Source organism: Rhinolophus hipposideros, assembly GCF_964194185.1.
Source record: "Rhinolophus hipposideros genome assembly, chromosome: 10".
NCBI lineage: Eukaryota > Metazoa > Chordata > Mammalia > Chiroptera > Rhinolophidae > Rhinolophus > Rhinolophus hipposideros.
The window spans coordinates 68,738,626-68,765,713 of NC_138056.1; the positions used below are offsets into that span (position 1 = coordinate 68,738,626).

Consider the following 27,088-nt stretch of genomic DNA (forward strand, 5'->3'; position numbering starts at 1 on the left):
TTAGTTCTATAAATAACAGTGATTAGTTATATATAAATAGAACATCCCCCAAATTAAATTTTTATACCATATTCAGTGCTTCATAATCAACATATAACAGCATTAGGGAAATACTAAGTACAAAGGTTAACTAGGAAACATGGCCTGATTCATTGGAAAAATGTAGGTAATTCATTATTGATTGATTAAAATTTGAGTGAAGGAAGAATGAAAGAGAAGATATGAATTTTGACAAATACATAAGAAGGGCCTTGTCTTTAAGAAGATAAGTTTGCTTTGCTATGAAGATTTTAAGATTGCAGTATTTTGGGCATGCATATACCATGATCATATTTCCGTGTTAGAAATATTACTTCAGTGAAATTGCGGAGCATAGACTGAAAGGACCTGGGGAGAATTTAAAAGAGACAGTTACTGTGAGCAGTACTTATGGTTATGGAGAAGGTAGAATTTGAAAGTATTGAGGTTGTGTTAAAGCTGTAAATATCTGTGGAACATCCAGGAGGAGATTTCACCCAGGCAATTAAATATAAAGATGTTTATATCTAATTGGGCTATTTTTAAAGAAAGTCAAAACAGTCGAGCCCATGTCTATGAATTCCTTATTTGTACAGAGGAAAACAAATCAAAGCTATTGTTTGGTGTCATGAAAGCAAACCAAATTGTTAATTGAATGAATTTTCACTTTTTAGCTAGTTGATTTGGCAGCTGGTAGACATGGCCTTACAATCACTGTTCATTATGGTATTGGAACTACAGCTACCCACTCTCCACAGAAGCAGTGTGATTTCATAAACCATGGTAACTGAAGAATGAACATTTTCAATATGATATAATTAAACATTATGGGAAAGAATGGATTAGGGTTCTCTGTGACATTTGGCTAAACATGCTAGCTAGCAAAAATACACAAATGAAGGTCACATTTGCAATTATTATAAAAGTGTCTACATTTTAATTAGGTAGCTGATAAATGTCATTGAAACTTAGCCACTGACCAACTATCATTTAAAAAAAGAAGAAAAATGCTCCTTAAAAAGTCCAATTTTTTGCATTGTCATGAAATTAAAACTTGTAGCCACAATAAAGTGTATTCAGCACTAAGGTGTTAAGTGGGCTTAGTGACAATGTCAAATAAAATTTTAAACAGAAATATCTTGACAGCATGTAAAATGCCACTAATAATACAGACTTCCAAGCACTGTTTTGTAAAGTAGGTTTGCCTTTAATGTAGGACCATATGGATCCACACTAGTCTTGAAAGTCTCCTCTTATTTTAGACAGTGCAGTTTAAATAGTATTTTTTGGCCTGTGGGTTGGCTTAAATTCATTCCTTATTAATTTGAATTAAATATTTACTGATTTCTCCCTTTCATAGCAAATCAATCCTCTTAACCTCAGGCAATTTTGTACCTGACATAAAAATTTTAAAAAGTTGATACCACCTCTTAGATATTCTAAAAATATTTTGAACTTTACAATAGTATTTAAAAATTCTTTGTCCCTTTTCCCTGGGGAAAACAATAAATAAATCATCTTAGGTTAATATGAATTCCCTTTTAAGTTAGCATTTGAAAATGACACGGAGAGAAGTAAATACATGTATTGCTTTTAACATCAATTTGACTCATATTTGTAAATCTGGATTCTTAAAAATCATGAATAAATTCAAAACGAAATTTAAAAGACAAAATAAATATATAAGTAAAGAAAATCATAAAGAAAATTATCAATAAACTTACATAAAAATGTAAATCTTCTTCCTATAGTACACTATCATCAAATTAAAATTCACACTACAGTAAATGGAATTATTGATGGTCATAGTGTACATACTGTTTTTAAGAATCAAGCAGAAGAAAACTCAGTAGAAAAAAAGGATAACTATTTTTTATATAACTCAATGAGAAAATATGAATATGTGAGAAATGAACTACATATGGCTGATAATCAAAATGCAAATCTAAACAATAATTAATATTATAATATTAACAATTATTACTCATGATGTTAGCAGGAGTATAATTAGGTCAAAATTCCTGAAAAAAAATTTAGCAAGAGCTATTTCATAGTTAAAAATTCCACTTCTATGATGCTCTTCTATGGAAATTATTAGTCATTCAAAGATTTATGTATAAGGATATTCCTGCAGCATTATATGTGGCAGATAAATTAATCTGATCACAGGAACATGATTAAATAAATTATAACAAAACACATCATTGGAATGTTACCAATAAAATGCTTTTGAAGAACATTTGTGACAGGATTCAATATTCACAATATAACATTAAATGAAAACTAGACGACTATATGTATAAACTAATCCCAGTTTCCTTAAATAACAACCAAAATATCTGTTGGTATATATGTCTATAAATCAAATAAAAAAAATATCAGAGTTTGTTTTTGCAAAAGGCACTACTGGATAGCAAAATCAGAGTTGGTTTTTATTCTACAGTGAGCATATATTTCTTTTTTCTTTTATTTATTTATTTATTTGTTTATTTATTTATTTATTTATTAAGATTTTATTGGGGAAGGGAAACAGGACTTTATTGGGAAACAGTGTGTACTTCCAGGACTTTTTCCAAGTCAAGTTGTTGTCCTTTCAATCTTAGTTGTGGAGGGCGCAGCTCAGCTCCAGGTCCAGGTGCCCTTGTTAGTTGCAGGGGGCGCAGCCCACCGTTCCTTGCGGGAGTCAAGGAATCAAACCAGCAACCTTGTGGTTGAGAGCCCACTAGCTCATGTGGGAATCGAACCGGCAGCCTTCGGAGTTAGGAGCATGGAACTCCAACTGCCTGAGCCACAGAGCTGGCCCGTGTATTTCTTTTTTAATTAGAAGGTTTAAAATTTAAAGTCATTGGAAACGTAAGTTACCATTCTTCCTTTTGAATCTGAACCCCATAATTTATTCCACAAGGGGAAAGATTAAGATAATGACCTTTCTAAACCTGTAGGCAATACCAAAAGGATTAAATGGCAGCTGAAATAACCACTGTCACAAATTGAGGAAGGTACCAGATACCTATTTCTTTGAAATTTATTTCATGTGTAAGTAAGTAAGACTTTTGAGTTGGAAAGTAGTAAAGTTTGTGATCTGTAAGTATCAGGAAATAACAGTTCCAGACCAGAGTTGGAAGTTGCTTTCTGGAAACAGAGCTTATTAAATATTGAGCAAGTGCCACCGATGAGGCAGATGAGTAGGCACTGACAGAGAGAGTGACACTGAATCAGCCTGCAACATTTTAGCCTGTGTGATGTCTTTATCATTATTGAACTAAATAACTGGACCAAATTAGCTATCAGTTTAGGCTATCAGTTATCAAATTAGCTATCAAATTAGTTACCAAATTAGCTACCAAATTAGCTATCAGGTTATCAGAATACCAAAACCATAGCAGATGAATGAATTTAAATGATTTCCAAGTATTTCTTCTTTGAAATGAGAATTCACCTAACTTTGCTAAAATGTCATTGAGATAATGAATGATCTTTTGATGTCTTTGAAGAAATTGCTATTAGTTGCAGTTTCCAATTCATTCCAGTGTGTGCCTCACTAGTATACAATTACTAGGGTCAAAGCTGTGGGACTGCTTTTGAAGAAAAATTGCCTTATAATGAGGTCATTAGGGGACTCAAATAACTAATGCCCCTTGAAGGGATTTCTAAGCAACTTTTTCATGTGCTAAGTAGCAAAATAGAAGCCATACTATTATTTTTAAATTCTTATTTTCCATTTGTGAGATATGACCACAGCTCAATTCAGATTCCATCTCTAGCTCTAAGACCTTTTTCTATTGGTATCAAATGCTTCTTTCTAGATGTTCCTACACAGATTGAACAGTAATCCTATTAGGCACCTATTTTACTCCCCTTTTAATACTATGGTTTGTGGCTTGGGTATCACAATGGGACTGTAATCACAGCAAAGACAGTAGCAACCAGCTAATGAAAATGAACATGGGGATTTCTTTAATGGTAAAATATAAGAACATTGATTTCCTCTGAGCAACTGCATAGAACAGGTGCTAATGCACCCACCCAAGTGGTAAGGTGTAGCTCCCTTAGATTCTACCAACTTTCCAGCAGAGACACACATGTGCCCAAACTGTTCTGGCATAGAATTAACCCCTGGTCATTCACAAAAGATGAAAGCATTCACAGACTCTACAAAATGGGGGAGCAAGAAAGTTTTATTAAAGTTAGGGCAGAGAGAAAATGCCCATGGCAGTGTCCAAAGATGACGGCTGCAGAGGGCAATAAGGGTAGAAACACCAGCTGGAAGAGGCTGTGGAGGGGCCGAGTCTGATAGGGACAGCTACCAAGACACAGGGGTAAGAAAAATACTGTCAGGCTCCTTTGCCAGGGTAGAGTCTGATAGACAGCTGCACCTGACTCCAGGTTAGCTTTTTCTTATATAGGTAAGGGGGACTCAGTCAGGCAGGTCTCAGGGCTGACATCACTTCCTGGGGTCTGGTCTGTTTGAAGATAATGCTACCTATGGACTCTGGACTCAGACTTGGCCATTGATACCCGGAACGATGTGTCACCAGTAAAAAACTGCAAGAAGTTGTAAATTGGATTCCAGTTTCCAGGCTCCTGAGGATTAAGAAATTGCTCTTTTCAGGTTAGGATTTTGTTGATTAAATGGATTCATGAGGTATGGGTAGCCTTGAGAAAGGGAACAAAATAGAGTTCTTAAGTTAATCAGTGGGGGGAGAAATAGAAGACATAGCTGAATATCAGGATGGATCAAACTACAAACAAACTAAGTCTAATTACAGGGAGCTAGATAGCAAGCTATGTGGTGAGTTAAACTGCAAACTAGCTAAATCTAACTACGTTATTGATTCCCTGAATTTCACCCTTACACAAACTAGTTCCCATGTGGAGTGAGGATTCCACACCTCCTGAGAGAAACCTTTATTGTCTTAATTGGGGAGTGTAGCATTCTGCACTCTTACTGTTATATGGCTTCAGCCTCTGCAAGTGTAAAAACCACTTCTTACATGTCCCCTATTTGAAAAGAACTAAACCCCATGAACACCTTTTTTTCTAAAACCGTCACTTAATTTTTATTTGAGTGGCTATTAGAATCAGACTGAGTTTTGTTCAAATTCCATGATTATAAAGTGGTTTCCGTGAAGTTTATATTGTTCTGCTCTTGATTTGTACGAACTCTTTGAAGGCAAAGATTTTACGTTTTATTGTTGTTTGTATTCCATGGTTACTTTTCAATTTGGGCTACTAAATGGTTGATCATTTTATGTATATTTAATAAATGTTAAATTCTGCGTTCATTAGTGTCTATGAAACCCACGCATTTCAAGATTATTCTTAGCTACCTAATATTTGATAAATATAATGGTCCATCTTGAATTCCATTCATAGGTCCACAATGGGCTGAATGCATCCACATTTTATAGATTCTAGGGACAATACTGCACCATAGGAAACACTGGACATTATGAAACATACAGGTTTATTTTTTTATATCACTATATGTAAAGAAACCATAATCTTTTCTAAAACTGAGGGGAAAGACATTGTGTTAAATTATTTCTTAATCACAGCATTTATTGCTAAACAGTATCAGCTTTATTGGACTTATTATCAAATACTATCTGATCTATCTTAAATGAACAGAAACTAGGGAGATAAAAGTTAATATAATCATTACAGAGTTAAAACTTCACTGAACCTTTAATTATCCAAAACAAGAGGGGATTCTTTAATCACTAAATTAATTTGGTTATATTTCACAACTAACTCCTGCCCTTACTAATTTCCTCAGTGATTAGAAAACAATATTCATATTATGATGGAAATATCAATTTAATGCAATCACACTTTATGCTCTTAGTATTTAAAGAGATATCATCTAAATACTATAGATTTTTAAAAACTCAATAATAGTAAAAAAATATATACAAAATAGAAGAACTGTGAGAATCTCTCTCTGTCTCAGCAATAAAAGCATATGTAATACCCAGATTAAGGTGTAATAACTCCCATTACATATCTACGCATATAGCTGCGCATTAACTATTTGGAAAAGAACATATAGTACTCCAAATTGTAAATCATTATGACTTCAGAGGTAAACAGTATACCTGAAAAGGGATGGTAGAAATAACTTAGAGCTGTGTTGTTTTTTTTACCCTGTAAGTATGTCTAATTTTCAATCTTATGCAAAGAACACTAGAAATGCAGTGCTGTTAAGAAGTTCTCTTATATCTTAGAAGTACTACAGTTTAAATGTCTGATTTTGGTGCTTAAAAAAATGGTGACTGTTACCCTCTGCACATCCTTTCCTGCTCCTGCAGCTAACACACTATAAAGTTTACACATAACACATTTCTTGAAGAAAGTGCTGAGTTGAGACATAGAGTACATCTGACTTGGGTTATTTCAAACTCTCCTCTGCCATAGATGCAGACAGCCAACTTGAAATGATGCACATTATTTATAAATTATTTACCATTTCTAAATATGCTTCACACGACTGGCTTTGCTGAGGTGTTACATCCATCCTTGCAAGCTTCATAAAACAGTAGCAGGCTAAAGTTGCACAGTTAACATTAATTCTCATCAAAGAGAGAACAGCCTTAGCAATTACCCTGAAAAAGGTCAGATATCAAATTTCTTTATGCTGACTTTGATGCCAAATTAGGTCACACTGCGGGCTTGGATATTGCATGACTTCTGCTCTTTCTGTACACTGTGTCATCAATATACGGTGCCTCATTTGCTCCCCTGACTTATGAGTCAGTGATTAAGCATTAATATTCTTCAGAGCATCACATATCAGTTGGTGCCAGAGCTTATATTTATTTTTATATAAGACCTTAAATAAATGTTTAAAATCAAACTAGAACTACAGGGAATAACTGAATTTATACAAAGACCTGTCATTTCATGAGTTTTGATGTCGCTTACACTTCTTTGGCTGTAAAAATTAACTACATTGTGTGGTAAATTGAAGGAAAAAAATTGGATACAGAATCCAGTAATGATGTTCTAGTATTATTATTAATATTTTAATAATTTTAAAGTTGCTTGTAAACATGTTTTTCACACTTAGGAACAAAGATAAAAATCAGAAGTTTACTTGGTATCAGAAAATTCAGGAAATTTTAAATATGGTAAGGGATTAAATATTTTTAAATGTATCCGTTATTATAATGACATTTTTATCTTTATTGATTCATAAACATTGCCATAAGAAATTCTAATTCTATTCTAATCCATTGTGTCATGAATATTATTTACATTTAATGGCAATGTTATATCTATAAAGCAACCTTTTAAGTAATAAAAAAGCAATGTTATTAGTTCCCAAACTGCAAGGGGTGGCAATGTCATTCTGACTTAATAGACTGCAATTTTATTAAATAATATAGTTCAGTGTTCCCAGGGTCATTTGATTAGGAAATATTTAATGAAGGCATTAATATTTACTCCTACCCAACCTCCAGCTGGAATTTCATGGTGTGAGAGCACCAGGTTAATTGAGTTTTATCGCCAAATCTCTAGACCACTTTAGAAATAACTGTAATGCTTGTTCCCTAAGGTCTGATCTATGAGAAGTGGGAAAATAGAAGAAAAAAATGATTAACGTATAACTAGATTCTGCTGACATCTTCAGCATAGATACTCATTAAAAGTTGGAGCAACTAATGAAGATTTCTCTGAAAAAGAGTTATGAGTCACTTTTCCTTCCAAACCCTGAGCAAGAATGTGGAGAAAAAATGGGGTGGTCTTGCTTTAGCCAACAGAAACACAAGAATATATAGTCATTGAATTTTTTTGTAGCTCAATAATTTCCATCGGTGGTCAAATTTTTTTCTAATTCACTCATGGGAGTACACCTGTTAGAAAAATAAACATCTTAACTACCGCCCTTTCATTTTCCACTCTTTTAATTCCTCAGAGTAAAATGAGTATTAAAATTTGGTATTTATGTTTGTATTTTGTAACCCAATCAATGTAGAAGGCGTAAGCCCAATATTCAATTATGTCTCAGTATTTAATTAGTACAAGCTAGTAACTAAAGTGCAGATAATAAAAAGTAACTAAAGATAGTTACTATTTCTTGAGTTTTTACTATAAACCATACAAAGTTTTAAGTACTTTATGTGTGTTGATTTATTTGATCTCTACAACAACCTATTAATGAAATAGTATTGTTATCCCTATTGTAAATGTAAAGAAACTGAGCCACAGAGCTATACATATATTGCTCAAAGCCACACAGCTGCTATGAAGTAGAATCCAGATTTAAATCCAGGCCACCTAAGTTTGGAGCTGACGTTGCAAAGAGATTTACTGACAGAGCTGCTCTCGTCCAAAATTCTCAATCAATAAAATGAGTGGCCAAGGTGTAAAGGATGTATGCAGCAGAGCCATGAGAAGAGTTTTGTTCCAAGGAACTGAATCATGATGGCAGCAAAGCAAAAAAAAAAAAAAAGAGAAAACAAGTGTTGGCAAGTTTTCTCTCAATGCACTCTGTTTTCTTTTTACTTCATTATATGTAGCATAGTTATTAGTTTATGTGTTTAGGATAATTTTGTTTGTTTATTTAATGTTTCTCTACTAACACTTTACCAATTTGTAATCTTCTACCAATATGCCCAGATTGTAAATTTCCTGAAGACAGGAGCCATTTGTGACTAGTCACAACTGTATCCACATTTCCCAATACATTGTAAAAATTCCAAAGAGAGTTGTTGAAAAAAGCTAATGAATGCTGAATAAGAAGGAGTGAATTAGGAAGACAATGATGTTTGTGTTTGCTGAAAAAGACCAAGAGTTATGTGTGAAGGAATCCATTTAGAACCCATTAGTGTTGCTTAGCATTTTTTTATTACTGAGCCTCTTTGAAATCCTGGGTGCAGAATTTGGACCCAGCGTGGCTTCCTTTTCTTACCTAGTAAATTATAACCCTTGAAGCGTGACCAGAAACAGGTTTTGAATCCTGAAATATATTTAACAAATTATCGATCTCAGAAGATGTTTTTCAGTGACAGAGTCAGAATTTTTTAAGAGCTGACGCAGAACCCAAAAAGAGTTGTTAACTAGAAGTAGGAGTTAGAATGAGCATAGGTAAAGAGTGGAATATCAAAGATTTAGAGCTGGCTACAAGTAACTGTGACTAGAGTAAAAGTGGACTACATCCCAGAGGAAGCTGACGTCCATGAATTGGATCATTTAAGGGATAGTTTAAATGGAAAATATTTTTTTCTAGAATATACCAACATTTGGAAGTTGAGACAAAGAATAACAGGCAAAGGAAATAAGGATTAGCCAGTGAAATAGAAATAAAAACATGAGATTGTAGTATCCTGGAATCACATGAAGAAATGTTTAAAGTAAAAAGGAATGGTTAACGCTGTTGAATAGACCTAATAGGTCTATTACAGTAAAAATTGATCCTTAGATTTAGCAATCACCTAGTTATTGTTAACTGTGAAGAGAGTCATTATGGTGGAATTGTATAAGCAAGACTGCTTGGAATAGGCTCAAGGAAGAAAGGGAGGAAAGGAATTGAACACAGAGACCATCAACAGTTCTTTTCAAGAAGTCTTGCTGTGAAGAAAAATAAGTGAAAGGAATGGGAAGGTAAAGATAGTTATTTTATTAAAGGTTAGATGTACTTTTTTATAGTTATGGGAATGATCTAACAGGGAGACAAAAATTGATGCTGAGTAGAGATAAAGGGGATTTTCTAGAAAGATGTCCTTGAACAGTCAAGATGGGAAGTAATTGGATTCAATGCACACAGGTGGGAAGTTGGCCTTTAAGAGACGCACTGACAATATGTTCACAGCATATCAGTGAAAGCAAGGCAGAATATCTGAGTGTATATACGCGTGGTGGGAGCAAGTGGGGTACCCTGTCTTTGAATGGCTTTTATCTTGTCAATGACATAGGAATGCCAAGAAGGTCTGGAGCTTGAGGACAGAGGATAAGATGTAACTTATTTATTCAGCAGGGTGGGATGGTAAATGGAGTAGGGAAATGTGATAGTATTACCAGGAAGCTTGAAAATCTCACTTGCGGTGAATATCATGAACTGAGACCTTTCAGGATGATTTTGTGTTCTTCTCCAGATGTATTCAGGAACAGAGTATGTTGACAGTTGGATTTAAACTAGACAGGGAGTTTTGTCTGTGAAAACAATAAAAGTTAAGGATAGTGTGTTTGAAAGTACATTGAAAGGAGTAAGCAAATTAATGACCACAAACCCTAAACTGGATAGGGAGGGAATTGAGGAAATGAGAAGGGTGCAGGACAAGGAAAGAGTATTAATACCAGTAGCCTGCAAGTCATGAAAGGGGTTGAGATCCTAGAGAGAAAAAGATGAAGTAATAAGATGAGATGGACAGAAATGCAAACGCTTGAATTTAAAATTAGGACGGGAGTGCTGTATTTTTCGCCCTCAACAGAGACCTGCATGTGTAAATTTAGTCTCTCAAAGTTGGGGTTTAAACCGCATCCTATGACTGAAATACCGTTTTCCCATTTATTTACACTAATATATCCATTTTCCAGAGCTGAGGCTCTCCCAGAACTAGAATTGAGGAGTAGGAAAATTAGAGATGTCAGAAAAAGGGCTTGAGCAACTAGGAGGCCATCAGATAGAAGAGGTAAAAATGGAAGAGAGAGAGACAGAGAGAGAGAGAGACACAGAGAGAGAGAGAGAGAGAGAGAGAGAGAGAGAGAGAGAGAGAGAGATCACTGAATTGATAGTGAGTTGCACTCGGACCAGGAGCTGATGGAGGCCGTAGGCTGAGGTCAGAGTCCATAGGTCTAATGCAATATACTTGACAATTTAGGGGTTCCAGACTTGTTTCAGAGCTTGGAAAGTCCTTTTCCCCTCCTGGCTCTGACCCCACTTTCACCTCCACCGTTCACTGAATGTGGAGCAGTCAGCCAGCTTTGATACTGCTGGGCAGCCACTGTCTGCAGGGCTGGACTCTCTGTAGCCACTGTGGACACTGTCAGCTGCTCTCTGGTCTGCACTGAACGACTCTCTTTCCTTCCCTTTAGTGGTACCCCATATTCATGCATTTCCTCTTTCCTTTCCAGTTTCCACTACATTTGCTTTTTTCTTACATGCTGGTGCTCTTCAGGGTTCTATTTTCAACACTCTATTCATCATTTTTTGGATTTCCTTAGCAAACTCATAATTCTAATAGAGTTAATAACCACCTATTTGATTACTATTTAATAATCTCTCATGAGCCTGCATCTCCCTTATGTTTACAGAATCTCATAAGCAATATGGATGCCCTAGAACCAGCTCAAGCTCTCCACCTTCCCAAAGCTGAATTAATGAGCTTTCACCTCAAGCACTTGCCTTTACCTGCCTTCTTATCTGTCTTCTGGTAGCACAGATCATTCTGTTTCTCACTTGCCCTTTCTTGCATCTAATCTAATCAATTAGTAGTCTTGCTAATTTTATTCCAATATAGATGATCATCTCCTTATTCCTGACTAATCTGTGCTTTTGTTACAGCTTTAGGCTCTTGAGTAGTCATTGTTTTCCTTTGTCTTGTTCCAAATGACACTGCAGCCAGGGTGATCTTTCTAAAACATATTGCTCTCCTTTCAAAGTCATAGTAGTTTAACATGATGTATTAGGAATTTCATCATTGGTCTCTTGCTTACTTATGCAGGCTTATCTCTCCTCTCACCTCTCTCCCTCATACTCTGAGCTCCTGACTATTTTAATCTACCAAGTATGTCATGCTGCCTTTCCTTTCCAGATCTTCATACATTTTCTTCCATTTGTCTAGAACATCTTTCCTTCCCTACTCAGTTTTGCTGAGCTAATCACTAATGGGATTTCAGGACCAGGTTTAGACAGAATTTTATTTGGAAACCTTTTCTGATGGCCATAGGCTGAGTGAGAGGATTCCTTACCCATGGGAAGAAGGCCACAGGTCCCTGAATTTGCTTTTATATCACATTGGATAGAAGTTGCAAGCCTAGTTACCTTTCTTTTCCACTAGATCATTAGTTTCTTGAAGGTTAGTGCAGTATCGTGTTCACCTTTGTCTCCCCAGCATGTAGCGCCTACTAAGTTCTGATAAGACAGTTGTGGGATATATAAACAAATTCATGCATTGTCAGATTTCTAGTAACAACTTTGGGATTCACTTTAATTGATGCAAAAGGAATCTCTACTGTAATAGAGGCAACTGATTACATAACAAATGAAGCTGTGCTGTGGAGCACACAGCCAAACTAGCATTTGGCTCATCTATATATATAGAGAGAGTGGCATAAGTCAATGACTGTACCACTTGGACAGTATGTGTATGTATTTTGTATATCACAATGATGATCCTGGCTTTTTGAACCTCCTGATAGTCCTTCTTGTTTTTCACTGATTATCCTGATCTGGCTTTAAGAACTATAAACCACATTCTCATACTCCATTTGAATGTTTTAACCTAACATGGGACAGTTTTTCTTTTTGTATATGAGCAGGGTAAGCAGCTAAAAACAAGGCTGTGCTGAGAAATGAATAGGTTCAGAGACTACAGCTACAAACTACCTTAAAGGAAAATTCATTCTCTCTTCATTACATTATACCTCTAGGTGCCAAAACTTGCATTTAAGTCCAGGTTTTAAAGGAGATTTTATGTCTATCCATAATCTGTTCTCATACACTTTACCCAGGAGATGTTAGCTATTTTCAGTTAAAATTGATCCACAATCACCAAACTTGAGGTTGAATTCGAAGACGTGAATCTCGTAAAAGCTCCTAATAGGCTTAGACGAAACATATTATGCTCATTTTAAATGTGGAGAACATCTAAAAATATATTTTTCGAGTTTCAGAAAAATATTTATAATTTCACAAAACAGAATTAATTTCATGTTTAACACCTAAAGTGTTATTTTCAAATCACAGAAATGCTCTTATATTCCATAACATCAGTATGATTCTAAATAATTATGAGAAAGCTTACTTACAAAGATAAATTATTTTCTACCTAAAATTAAGTTCAAACGTCAGATACCTTGAACAAAAATATCTGATTCTTGAAATTATTTTCAAGAGTCAATTGATATTAGACCTAGAAAAAAACTGCAATTCCAAATTTTTTTTGAGAATTCATCATAGTTTGTATTTTTAAACATTTGATCTATATGCTAACATGATTTTAATTTGTAGACATAAAGGAGGGTTAGTACAATCTACTTTGAGTACATATGTTTTATAATTAAAAATCTTGGGAATTCAAGTAAAATGTGGCATTACATTTCTCAGTAATCAATAAAAGAATTTCATAATAGTATTCCCACTTATACTATTAGATTATATAAAAAAATCTACAAAACGAATTCATCTAAAAAATGTTACATTCCATAGTGATTTGACTACTTTTGAAGAACATCAGTCACAATTTACAGTCTAGTCAAACTACATATGTTACATTAGATGCATTTTCTACTACATGATAAATGTTAGATGACAAAGATCAAATCTACCAGCGGTGCCAAAAATATGTATACACATAACTTGTATTCATCTTTTGTTATCGGTATATATTGAGTATCACAATTTTAATACAGTTTTTTTCCTTTCTTCAAATGTGCATACAATATTTTTGGCACCCTCTGTATACCAACAAAATGTAATCAAGAAAGTTTTTTGTTTCTTTTTCCCATTTTTAAATCATAAAAAAGGAACCAAACTGTTTTAATATTAAGGCAAACAAAAAAAGTTAATTCCCAAGTATTCCTGGCAAAGAAAATAAAAATAACCTTTGAAATTTTCCTTCCATCCTTCCTTCTTTCCTTCCCTCCTTCCTTCCTTCTTTCTTTCCTTCCTTCCTTCATTCCTTCCTTCCTTCCTTCCTTCTTTTTTTCTTTCATTTTTCCTTCTTTCTTCCACCTTTCCTTTCCTTTCCTTTCCTTTCATTTCATTTCATTTCCTTTTCTTTCCTTCCCTTTCTACTTTCATCTTTTTTCTTTCTGTCTGTCTTGCAGAACCTCAACTTTATAACAAGACTGAATTTCTAGAAAATATTTTTAAATATGAAAGTAACATTTTATTGTTTGTCCACTTTCACTGTAATTTGTATTTGGTTTCAGATCCGGGAGGTTTTCAACATGTCTTCAGAAAAAAATAATTTTCATAGGAAAAAAATAAAACAGTCTCCTCAGAATTCATGTTTTACATTTGTGTAAATATTTTATTGCATATTTCAAAGCTTCCACATATTCATATTTTGTAGAATGATTCAAGGTATAAATATTAGGTTCGTGTAAAAGTAGTTGCAGTTTAAAAGGTTAAAAACAAATGCAAAAATGACAATTACTTTTGCACCGACCTAATAACATATCCTATTAAATTTTAATAATGGCATCAAAAATATTAGATGACTACTATATCTTACATGTTGTAATATAATTCAGGAGAAAAATTAAATGTAACCTCTCTATATTCTTCCTTTAGTTTTTCCTTATCTGGGTAGCTCTTTATCTCTCTCTCCTTCAATTTTAAGTGATAGCCTTGCTGGGTGGAGTAGCCATGATTGTAGGTCCTTGCTTTTCATCACTTTGAATATTTCATGCTAATTCCTTCTGGTTTGAAAAGTTTCTGTTGAGAATTCAGCTGACAGTCTTATAGGAGCTCCCTTGTAGATAGCTAACTGCCTTTCTCTTGCTGCTTTTAAGAGTTTCCATTTGTCTTTAGCCTTTGGCATTTGTATTGTGATGTTTCTTGGTGTGGGCCTCTTTATGTTAATCTATGCTTCCTGGGCTTGTATGTGGATTTCCTTTGTTAGGTTATGGAGGTTTTCCATCCTTATTTCTTCAAATAGGTTCTCAATCCCTTGTTCTCTCTCTTCTCCTTCTGGTACCCCTATGATGTAAACATTGGCATGCTTAATGTTGTCCCTGAGGTTCCTTAAACTATCCTCATTTTTTTGGATTCTTTTTTCTTTTTGCTGTTCTGATTGAATGTTTTCAGCTACCTTTTCTTCTAATTTACTGATTTAATCCTCGGCTTCATCTTATCTGCTGTTGATTCCTTATAATGTATCCTTCATTTCAGTTATTGTATTCTTCACTTCTGATGGATTCTTTCTTATGGTTCCTATGTCATTTTTTATGCTTGCTATCTTTTTGTTAAAGTTCTCACTAAGTTCCTTAAGCATCCTTATAACCAATGCTTTGAACTCTACCTGGTAAATTGTTTGCTTCCATTTCATTTAGTTCTTTTTCTGGATTTTCTCCTGTTCTTTCATTTCAGAATTTTGGACATTTTTTTGTTTTGTTTTGTTTTGTTTTGTTTCTTTCCTCATTTTGGCTGCCTTTCTGTTTGTTTTCATATATTAGTTCAATCTGCTATGTCTCCCAGTCTTGCCAAGTGGCAAGTGGTAGGTGTCCTTATGCAGTAGATGTCCTTTGGGGCCCAGTGGCACAGTCTCCCTGGTCACTTGAGTCAGATGCTCTAACAGTGTCCCTTGTGTGGATTGTGTGTGCTCTGCTTTGGCTGAGTCTTGATTGCTGTTGGCATGTCAGTGGGTGGAATTATCCAGGACCACAGCACATGAGCTGTTTGTGGGGACTGACCCCACAGAACAGGATTTACCCCAAGAGGATCTGGTGCCTACCAAGACTTCTCTTTTGTGTGTCACTTTGGGGGCTAATTGGGTGGTATTATGTTGTAGGTTGAAGCTGGCCACTGGGTATTCTGGTTCTGGGTCCTTTGGCAAGGGACTATTGAGCAGGCCAAGGTTAGCCACTGCCTGTGACTAGCCTACAGCTCCCTGATAGGATGAATTTCATCCACATGTGCCAAAGTGATCCATGGTTGATCACTGTATGTGCTGGATCTAGAGGTGAATGGGAGAGGTCACGCTGTAATTCAAGGCAAGCTGTCTCCAGTACCAGGCCTGTGACAGTTCTGCAAAAATCCCAGGGCACCCTGAGGCCTGCCACCATATATTGCCTGTCCATAAGGTTCAGCCAATGAAAGAGCCTCAGGTGGTATGGGTGTTGAATGGGGCCGGGTCTCAGGGAGTCACCAGGGTAGAGAGAGCAGAACTCACCAGGCCAATGAAAATTCAGATTTCGCTGTGTAGGAAGTGGTGTTAAATAGGTTAATGCAGATTCAGATTTGACCCCAGTTCTGAGCCTGGATCCACTCTGCAAATGTCTTAGAACATACCAAGGCCAACCACTACCTATCTGGGGCCCACGTACATCAAAGAGTTGTTAAAAAAAAAACTGGAGCAAGGGTTTACACTTACTGTATGCAAACTGCAGAAAGCACCTCTGGTGTTGTACAAATTGGGTAAGGCAGAGTCCCAAGGAGTCACCAGGATAGAGTGAGCAGAGCTCACCAGGCCAATGAAAATTCAGATTTTGCTGTATGGGAAGAGGGCTTGTCACAGAAAAGATGGTTCCTGCCTACCAGCTGTATGGGAGGAATGCTCAACACAGGGACAATGGCAGCTTTCCCTTTAGTTTTTTCCCTGAAGCCAAACAACTGAATCTCTCCCTGTATGTCTCTGGCACCTCATGAGCCACAGTTCCTCTGCCTGGAGACTAAGGTGAGTGCCTGGATATGAGATAGTCTGAGCACAGGCCTTTTAAGAGGACATCTGGGTTTCTAGCTGCCTTCTGTTTCACCCAGATGGATGGAATCTCCACTGACTTTCACAGCCAGAAGTGGGGGCTCAACCCTGGCATTGGTGTTTTGGGCTGAGGAGCCCATTGTGGGACTGGGACCCATTACTCTTCAGGGGAGACCTCTGCAGCTGAGATATACCTCCCAATTCTTGACTGCTACATGCAGGTGTAAAGCCAGCCCATTTCACATCTCTGCCCCTCCTATCAGTCTTGATGTGTCTTTTTTTTTCTTTTATTTCTTTAATGATAGGACTTCTGTTCAGTTAGTCTTCAGACGGTTCTCCTTGTTAATTGTTCTATAATTTAGCTGTAATTTTAATTTGGTCAGAGGAGAAGGCAAGCACAGTGTTTACTTACACCACCATCTTGACTGGAACTAGAATTCACTTTTATTATTGCTTTACTTTTACAGAATATTCTGGAGCTCTTCCTGGTCTCCCTACTTCATATGCTGCTTTGCTAAGAATTAAGAAGAGTTCATCTTCATCCCTTTTTGGTTCAAAGGCCAGACCACGATACAGCAGTCCTTCATTAGGAACACTGAGTGTTTCTTCACCGAACTGGCGAGGAGCGGCTCAACATTATTACTCCCCCATCAATCTGTATCATGCTTCAGATGCCTTCAAACAAGATGGTAAGTGTCAGAGGAAAATTACGCCTGCTGGAGTTAAACAGGCAAGAAAGACTTTATTCAAGAGTATTGCAATAGGGGTCAAGACTCACAGTAATGGAGAAGTTAAACTTAACTTCTCTGTAAAAGACAATGTGAGAGTTTTAAGATCTGGGGAAATAGAAAACATTGAGAAAGAGTTTGGCCAATGTGATCAGGTCATCTGTGTTTACTAATTGGTGTTTTTCAAAGTTTGGTTGTTATTTTCCTGTAGAGACTGAAAGGGGGGGTCCTCTTTTTCTTGATTACATTTGAAAGAATGGCTCCCATTCTTTGAGAGGTCCTTGAGAAAACCATTCCTGGGCAAGAGACTGGAAGAAGATGGGCACGTCACAGGGGCAGAGCAGGAATTTATAATTGCAAGATTTATGAAGTAAATGCTTTAAGAAAAGGGAGATTAGGAACCCATAGTTAGTTAGAAGCTTGTCTAAAGCAGTAAAGCTGAGGAAAATGTGAAGGTGGTCTTAATCAAAAGTTAGTCTTCTGTTTCACACAGCTTCCATGAAATTTTTATGTATTTTATTATACCTGATACCAATCCTGATTTAGGATTAAGACTAAATAAATTCATAGTGTGAAAGACAAATATAAAACTCCTGAAGGACAATTTGATAATGAATATTAAAAGCCTCAAAATAGTTATATCCTTCAACCCTATAGTGATGTCAGTTAAATGAAGGACCATTATGCAGCTATTACCATTATGGTTTAAACAACATTTTCTAAACGTTCTCTAAATTTGTCAATTTTGGATATATCAACAAAACAAGGGTAATTAACAGTTAGAGAAGCACTAGCACCTAATTATTACCAGGTTCTATGCCAGGATCTCTTGTATAGCTTATATCAATAATACTCTCAATAAACACGTATGTGAGGTGGACATTCTTACTGTCTTCAGTGAAAATGGAAACTGAGGGCATATAAGTATCTTTGAAAAAACTCAGTAAATTTGAAATCTAATTGGCTTTATTAAATGATTCACAAGTAGGCAAGCATCCCATTTTGCAACTGGAAGAACTCTTGGAAGGGTTGTGCAAAAGAAAAGAAAGGATTAGTTTTAGGACAAGTCATTTTCTTTAGGGAGGAAGGAGATGGTTTTATCTAGCAGTATTGAACAGTATCTCCCTAGTATTGAACAGGAAATTCCAGATTGATTGGTTTAAAATTCCACTCCTGGGAGAGGCTGAAACTGCATTGGATTAGTTATTAAATTTTGGTTTGGTGACGTGGCTTAGCAAAGTGACTACATTTGGCCAGTTCTTTTTTTCTTTTTTTAAACAATTCCCACCTTTTGATTAAACTGTTAGTCTCAAGGATGTGATCAAAATTTAAGACATTAGCACTACTCTCAGTTATTGTCCAGTTTTTACTGATTCTGTGTGATATTCACAGGTTGTGATGTTTGTATTTAATCCCTATGATACTTACTCACAGGTCACGGCTTCTTGTTCATAATCCTTAATTTGGTCTTTTATTCATTCCCTTTTTGATGTTCCATTTTTAGGGAGATTATTTGCTTGGCAATTAGTGACTGTAAGCATGCATTTAAAGCTTTTGAAAAGGAGATTATTATAACAACTTTAAGAAGGATAATTCCCAATGTTTGGGGTATATTTCAGAGCCATGGTCACCAAGACCCAAACCAAAGAAAGACCTCACTAAAGGCGTCAGCCTTTTAAGCCAAATGGCTTGCTCATTGATCTTATGTAACTGAGTTTCAACTTCACCACAAGTGTTGATCTAGGAAGAACAGGTGATGTTCACTACAGCAGAGATACCTCCTTGCTCAAATAAAAGATAATCCAGAGCTATTCAATGTCTCCAAGAGTTAAGGAAAGATTATTACTATTTACTGCTCACCAGGGAAGGAGGGCCCTGCCAAAGTTAGCAAACCCTGATTCATGAAAAGACTCTTCATAGGTCCTTTCTAGAACAGTTAGCGGGACACTCTAATGAGCATTGTCCAGCTGCTCACCAGCAATCAAGGCATTCATAGACCCAAGGAGAAAGATAACTATGAAGACAAGTATAAATCCAGTCGGGCACAATTGCCCATTCAACCCAGGGGTCAGTTAGGTTTTCTCATAGCCTGAAATCAAAAAACTTCTAAATTCCTTAGCAATGGCCTGGAAGTTATAGATGATGGCATTATCTTTTCAGGCTGTGGGGACAGAGCCAGGATTGCAGTTTCCAGGCTCTCGACGTCATGTGGAAAGGTGCTGGCTCAGGTAGTAAATGGCCATCAACTGTGATTGGATGGCCATCAGCTGTGGCTAGTTGGCCGTCAGCTGTAATCAGTGAGCCATTGGCCACTAATATAACTGCCATGGCTACGCTAGCAGAAAATGGGGGCTGGCAAGAAGATGGTGGCTGGCAAGCGCAGATTGCAATTAGCAAGTGGGGTTGGTTAGTTGGCAGAGAAGTGGATGGCAGGTTGCGGATTGTGTGGCTTCTGCTTCCTGTGTCTCCAACCCAGCCACCAGAGAGACTATAGCAGTATGACTCCCCTATCTGTGGCTCCGTGGGTGTTCCTTTTTGGCCTCACCATGTCCTGCGTTCTTATGTGGGGAGTGAGAGCTGTGACCCCGCCTGACACCCTGCATGACACAGGCCATTGCCAGAATAAAAGAAAGAAAGAAAAGAAAAAGGGCTTTCATGTTCAGCGAAAGAAGGACGTCTTGATCCTGCGTCTTGGGTGGAGGCAGTGTACATCAATGTCAATTACTTCTACTAGTCAATTTGATTTAAAGGTCTCCAGTGTTTGTAGAGAATCAGATGTCAGGCACAGCCTTCTTTTGAACTATGAGATGTGTGTCCAAGGCTCAATGTCTTCTAGTATTACAGCTATGTCAGTGGTCATGAGTACTTGCTAAGATCCCTCTCAGTAGGGCTTGAGGGCTGTTCTCTGATGATGCTTCCAGAATGCACATTCACCAGGCTTTAGACGGTAACCAACAGTACCCCTTGAGTGGGGGTCTAGAAAATCTTCCTTACTCTGTTAATAATAGACTTGAGTATAGGGCATTAAAGACTTAGTAGCTGGTCATACTAGCATGAGATAACAAGGGATCAGTGGAAGATTATATACCAATAGCTATTTTACTACCAGTGATTACCTCATGTGGAGTGAAAACACATTTTCTAACTGTTTCTTTGCCATTACGGGAGTATAGCCTTGCAGCAGGAGAAGGCTTCAGCCCATCTGGAAAAGATACACACTACAACAAGAGCATATTGATAACCCAGATTAAGTGGCAGTGGAATGAAGTCCAGCTACAGGTGCTCAAAGGTTTCCGAGGAAGGAGGTTCGAGCAAGGCCTCTGAGGACATTTCTCTTACATGCATTTTTCTTAAATGGTGGGTAAAAGAATGCAACCTCCCCTCCACCGACCCATCCCCTGACCCCCATCCACAAAGAAATAGAGTTTGCCAGGGACCTTAGAAAAATCAACTGGCTATCTTGGATTTCTCATAGCCCTGACTATTTGTTTAACATACAGCCATTGTTTACCCACCTTAATTTCTCTAGTTCAGGAGCAGACTGTCGCCATGTTACAAGGACCTCAGGATGTCAAAAGTCTGGCAATAAGGGGTCACTTTTTGCAGCAACAGAATGAATTTCATCCATATGTACCAAAACCTTTATAGATTTTGTTGTTTCTGCCTTTGCATGAAAGTTAACTAGGGCATTTCCCTAATACTCGGGTTTACTCCTCTGATTGTGAGCCTCAATCTTGCCAACAGAAAACATCTTAAGCTAGGGTACATCAGACTTTCAGGGACTGTACCGAATTTTTGAAACTCTTTTAACATATACAGATACAACATAAAGAAAGCTTAATATTATTTCTTATTTGACCATGCTTCCCGTGTAATTTAACATATCAAATAAGCCTAATTAGTTCGACATCACCCTTTTTATAATTAGAAAGACAAAGCCTTTGATATTTTCCCAGATCCCTCTGAAAAATGTCAGTTAGTTTGGGGTCAAAAAAGACTTTATTTAGAATTTGATTCTTGAGATGTTTTTCAAAAATATCAAAAGATTCTAAAACACTTGGCTTAATAAAATCACAGGTTATTATGAAGCAATACTTAATTATTTGACCAAAGTGACATTAAAAGATTTCAAAGACAAACACAGGTTAGCTATTACTATTGAGAAGATTCGGTTTTCTTAAGTAATCAAAGATCTGATTAAGCCAACATAAAGCAAAAAATTATTTTGATAAAACATAGAATCTTTGCTTTCTTAAACAGATTGCTTGAGAAGAAAAAACTTTCAGCAGATGAAAGAAAATTCAGTTTTAGTTTTACATAAGTACACTGTAGAGGAGGGACCCACTTTCCTCTACCCTGAAGGTTCTTCTGGCTGGTCTAATAACCAAATAGACATGAGACAGATTAGCAGGAGAAAAATAACCAAATTTAATACATACATATGTGTGGGAACCCTGCATACATGAGAGACTCAGAGACCCCACATGCATACAAGTTTCAGAGACAGAAAGGGAGATCTAGGAAAGGAAGGCATTTTGAACTAGGAATGAGGTTGTACCCCTGAAGGCTTCAAATGGTCATTAAAGGATGATGAGAGCAAATGTTTAAGTTCGCCCTGCCACATAGGTGAGTCATAAAGACGTTATTGCTGATAATCTCTTAAAATGGGCAAGGCCCCCAATTCAAATTCTTCTACGTAGTTAAAGGGAGGGGCAGTAGTTTCTTATGAGCCTGAAGATCAAATTGCCTTAACATCAAAATAATCTACATGCTATTGTGGCTCACCTTGAGGTGGGCTCATTCCAAACCCTCACAACACCATTGATATCGAAGTTTAATTTTTAAAACACTTAGCTTTCAATTTTTAGCCAGCTTAATTGCACAAGGTAATATTCTCTCTTTATCTTTCTCTCTCTTTTACTTTTTGTATACATTTACTTTGTTCTTCATAGCCAGAAGTTCTAGTTTAGATAAAATTATTCTCATTTTCTTTAACAAAAATGCATTTTCATGCCATTTCTGTCTTGGCATAACCCCTGGTCGTTCTCAGAATTTAAAAGAATTTACGAGACTCCACGAGAGTATCCAGAGAAAAGATTTATGGAAAGTCAAAACAGGAGAGAGAAAGTTCTGTCTGAAACTGGCAGAAGTCTTGCCAGGGCAGTCTGAGAGAGAGCGAGCTATGGAGACAGAAGGCTAAGAGAGAGATACTGGCAGGAGTTCAGCCAGGGCAGAGTCTGATGGAGGACAGCTGTGCGGATGAGAAGGAGTGCTGCTGGATGTAGGGTGCTTGCAGGGGTGTTGCCATTACAATTGTGTTCTCCTGAGAACTGTCCTGTTCCCATCTATGATGGATGTTAGCTTGCAGGGATTTGCTATTGCGATTGGGAACTGTTCTGTTCCTACCTATGATGGATGTAAGGTGCTTGTCAGCCTGCAGGTGCTGTGCTGGCCAGGGGAGTCAGAGCCAAGCAGTTAATATTTAGCTCGTTCCTGTTAGCTCACAAGTTGGCTCCTGTTAACTCTTTGCCTGTCCCATCCTACCAGATTACAAGCTCACTCCTGTTAACTCTACTTGTCTCATCAATTTCTTAGCCAAAAACTCATCCTATTGTCCTTGCATAGTCACCCTCCTTATTATTTCAGTTAGTGCCAATTACATATATTAGAATTTTTAACCTTTAAAAACCTCAATTATGGTAAAAGCTAAGAAGTAAACATTTATAAACTGTCATTCATATTAGCTATTTGTGGCTTGGCAAATTTATAAATACTTTTCCTTTTGTTAATTTTGGAAACATGTGCTTTCTCAAAGTAAATTTCTCAGCATGGTGTAAGATATATTTACTAATAGACCCAATTTTATCTTTAGTTTTTCTGCAATAGGAAGCCAAATGTAGAAAAACTTATGTTCAATAATGAATGTTTCAGTCATTTTTTTTTTCCATTTGGAAATGACCTAGGTATCTAACAAATTTCCACCATTTAATTTAACTTAGCAAAACTTTAAGGCTTCAGGTTACTGAAAAGATTTGGGAAAGTTATTTGAAATGTTCACCTAAAAATTTTGTATCATACTTATATATATATTTATTTTACTCACTTTTAATTATGTTTAAATTACTTACAAAAATTCCATCATACCAAGTTGTTAATACACGCATATATAGTAACAAATTTCTTAATTACTAATTTTGTAACAGAGATCACATGAACTTATTTAACTAGTAAACCCAGGTAGAATAAAGTTATCAGCCTTATAATGGATGTTGATAATTCTAAAGACATGTCTGTCACTGGAGCAACTTCTTGATCCTTTTACCAATGCAATAAAGAATTACAGATCAGCAAACATGAAGATATAGAGTAAGAAAAGTTTATTAGGATATGTTCTAAAGTAAGAACTGGCCAAGTCAAGAGAGACAATGGCCTCAAAATATTTGGGACTTGAGTTTTATGTTGCTGACTCTGGGCAGCTCTGTCTGTGACGAGCAGACTTGAGTCATTGGATTGATATGTGTAAGTTATATAACCCAATCCTTTCTGTGCATGCCTTTATTCTTAATGCACAAATAATAACCCATGGAGGGGGTATTTAAAAGCATAATGCTAATTTATTGTAACTACATTATAATGAGGCTAAGGTTAGGCCAAGGGCAAGTTTTAGCATTCTGTGCAGGTGTCAAAAACCAGATAATTCTGGTTGGATTTCACCTCCCTCTTATCAGGATGTTCTAACCACAAATTAATCCATGGGGAGTGGACCTAGGTATGCAAAGAGTAGGTTATATCGTTGCCCACCCTTCCTGTGACTCATGCCTACCTTCTGCCTACATGTCTATTTTAATTAAATTAACAAATTTAAACTAGCTTTAAATTTAAACTATTCTTTAAATAGTTTATTATCATAGATCAAATGAACTTGAAGAAATATTTAGGTTTGTCTCTATCTTTCTGAGTTTAGAATGCCTAATCTGTATAATCACTTAATCTTCAACCCCATTGAACAGAGCTCTTTGGAAATGCCATCCAGAGGTAGAAAAATGCCATACATTTACAACATACATATAAAGGCACACATAGACAGATGCAAGCAGACCTCTTTGTCATGAGACAGGTATGGTAATGCAAAATTCACTATACAAGAACAGGTGGATATAATTTTTGTTTTGGCAGTTGGAATAAGTTAAATTTATCTGCTCAAATGGCTAAGGCTTTTACTAATATTTGTGAAGAAAACACTTAAGAGTTGTACTTGTCCTTGACAAGTCAAGTTCAAAATGACCTTTCCTCCTTTCTCTCTTTTTTTTAATGAGAATTACCTTCTTGAAATTTGCATTTTAAAAATATGGCATAGATAACAGTTGCTGGAGAAGACCAGGTATTTACTTCCCATAGACACAGAGAAAGAAATGCAAGCTCCTTCTTGAAGGTCTTCTTTTTTTTTTTTTTTTTTCCCTATGGCCTATATTTACAAGCCTTTTGAGATGAATAGGGGAGGTTTTAGGAGTGGTAAAAAAATTCATGGCCTTTGAATTATTTCTGGAGCCATATCTCTGGCTCTGAAAGGACTAGATTTGTAAAACAAGAACTGCTGTTTTCAATACCTCAAAGAATTAGGTTGCTTTCTAAGTGATACCGAAGGACTGACATATTCATCCTATTTTCGGAATGTTTCTTTCCCTCTGGAAACATTTATCTTAGGAGAGAAGACCTAAAAAAAGTCCTGATGGTCTCTGAATGTCAGCTTCCAATTTTGGCCAAATTTCTGATCAAAAAGTTATTAAACCTTTCAAATATCTTTGCAGGTTTCACCTTGTACAAACAGTAAATATTGCTGACAGTATTAAAGAACTCCATGGACCCAAGAGAGTGCAAAGGTTACTACCTTCCCCAAATCCAGAGTCGTTCCCAAAGATAGACAAAAAAAAGAACCAACAGTCTTTATGTCCCAGGCAGGCAGAAAGCCAAGCCAAGGTTTTAGAATGTAAAACAAGACAAGAAAGAAGGCAAAAATAGCTATCCCTGAGAGAGAAACGATCAATGACCAATTGGTCTGGAGTTGGAAAGGAATGGACAACATGAAATTTTATTTTCCCTTCTCACTGGGCTCAGGAGGCAATCCATTTACAAAAAAAAAAAAAAAAAAAAAAAAAAAAAAGTTTAAGGAATTCTTTACTGTGGCCCTTAGAATGGCTGTTGACTTCGGCGTGAATGACACCTGAGAGGTATCACATGTAACCATAAGTGGTTGTATTTTAAATAGGTAACTATTCAGTCATCTTTTCAGAAAGAGAAAACAGTTTTGACAGACAGTTACTAGAATGAGTACTCAAATAAAGGAGGATAGAGGGGAATAGTAGGAGTTATGTCAGTCTTATAGTTTGACACAAAGGGGTCTGCTTGCCTGAGTTCACTCAAGTCAAATAAGATACTAATAGGAGTTTACAGCAAAGAAGGTAAAGGTTTATTTAAGGAGTTGGTGCCAAGCTATTGCTCTAAAAAACCTGGCTCCCTGATGGCCTCCAGTGGCTACGTTATATAAGGGGGAAAAAATCATTAATCATGGTTGCTATGGGAGCTGGGGCTGGAGGCTCTACTGATTGGTCGGGGCTAAGGCAGTGAGCAGCTGATCATGACTTTAGGTCCTGGTATCAGTCATGATGTTCTTAGGTCTGATTTCCAGAGGGTACAGTGCATGGAGCTGGTCCACTTTCATGAATCTGGAGCTGAAACATAACTGGAAGCAGGGTATTATCATTGTTTTATTAAAACCTTATTCTGGTTTGAGGTTTAGTTATTATATTCTAGTCATGGTTGATAGACCTGAAGCTTTATTCTAAAATGAATATGACACTGACCAGGACCTAATGTCCTAAGGGCTTCATAATTAAAAGGAGAGGACATACAGTATACGTACAGGTAGGAGGCTCTGGGGAAAGAATGCAAAGGAGTCATAGTTCTGTCAGGCTAGACAGAGCGAGCTCAGATGAAAGCAAAATGCATGCTAAAGAAATGAAGTTCATGTGCACTTGCAGTTTTAGCTACCTTTTATCTCTTTAATTTTTCATTAGCCTTTTGCAAAGAGTCTTTCAATGAAACTACTTGGGAATTTTGAAACATTTTGTAAATTTCTTCATGACAGTTAAAATAACTATCTCATTCTGTTTGCTTGACTTGGGACCCCCTTCCTTTCAAGTGCATTTTTAAGTCATTTTGTCTAACCAGATTGCTCCTCACAAGGGCCATTGCAACTCTAGGTTGTCTCAAGCATGATTTCCCTCCTTTGCAAATATCTGCCACTTCTGGGACCACAGTTCTTAATCATAAAAAAAAAAAAACAGGTGTGCCAAAAGGTGGCACACTCAATTCTTTGGATATAAAGGATCCCATTTCTTAATATCCATTTGAAGGTTGTACTCAGTCCAGCTCAAATCGGACCTAGTCTGATCCCAGAAGCAGTCCAGTTTTTAAATGCCTCTCCTGGAACAGGCTGAAACTTCAATTAGGTTAGTTATTAACTTTTGGTTTGGTGATGTGGTTTAGCAAGAGTGATTCCATTTTAGCCTGTTGTTTCTTTTTTTAGCAATAGTAGAGTCAATTTTCATTCACACATCTACTGATTTTAAGGACAATATACTGTGGGCTACATTTCAATTATGATTGATGATGAACTAAACATCCAAAGAAACATTTTGCAAAAACTGAACTACTGGAAAGATTCTAGAAGTGTCAAATTAGGTTGTGGTGCCA

At 36.5% G+C, this 27,088-nt stretch overlaps 1 protein-coding gene across 1 annotated transcript in view; it reads left to right on the forward strand.

The window, feature by feature from the left end:
* Positions 1-27,088, forward strand: part of CNTN5 (contactin 5) — a 1,322,225-nt gene that overhangs the window by 786,951 nt on the left and 508,186 nt on the right. Inside the window, exon 4 of the mRNA XM_081062322.1 lies at positions 17,075-17,296. Coding sequence (XP_080918448.1) covers positions 17,075-17,296 — 222 coding nt within the window. The remainder of the gene's footprint in view (positions 1-17,074; positions 17,297-27,088) is intronic.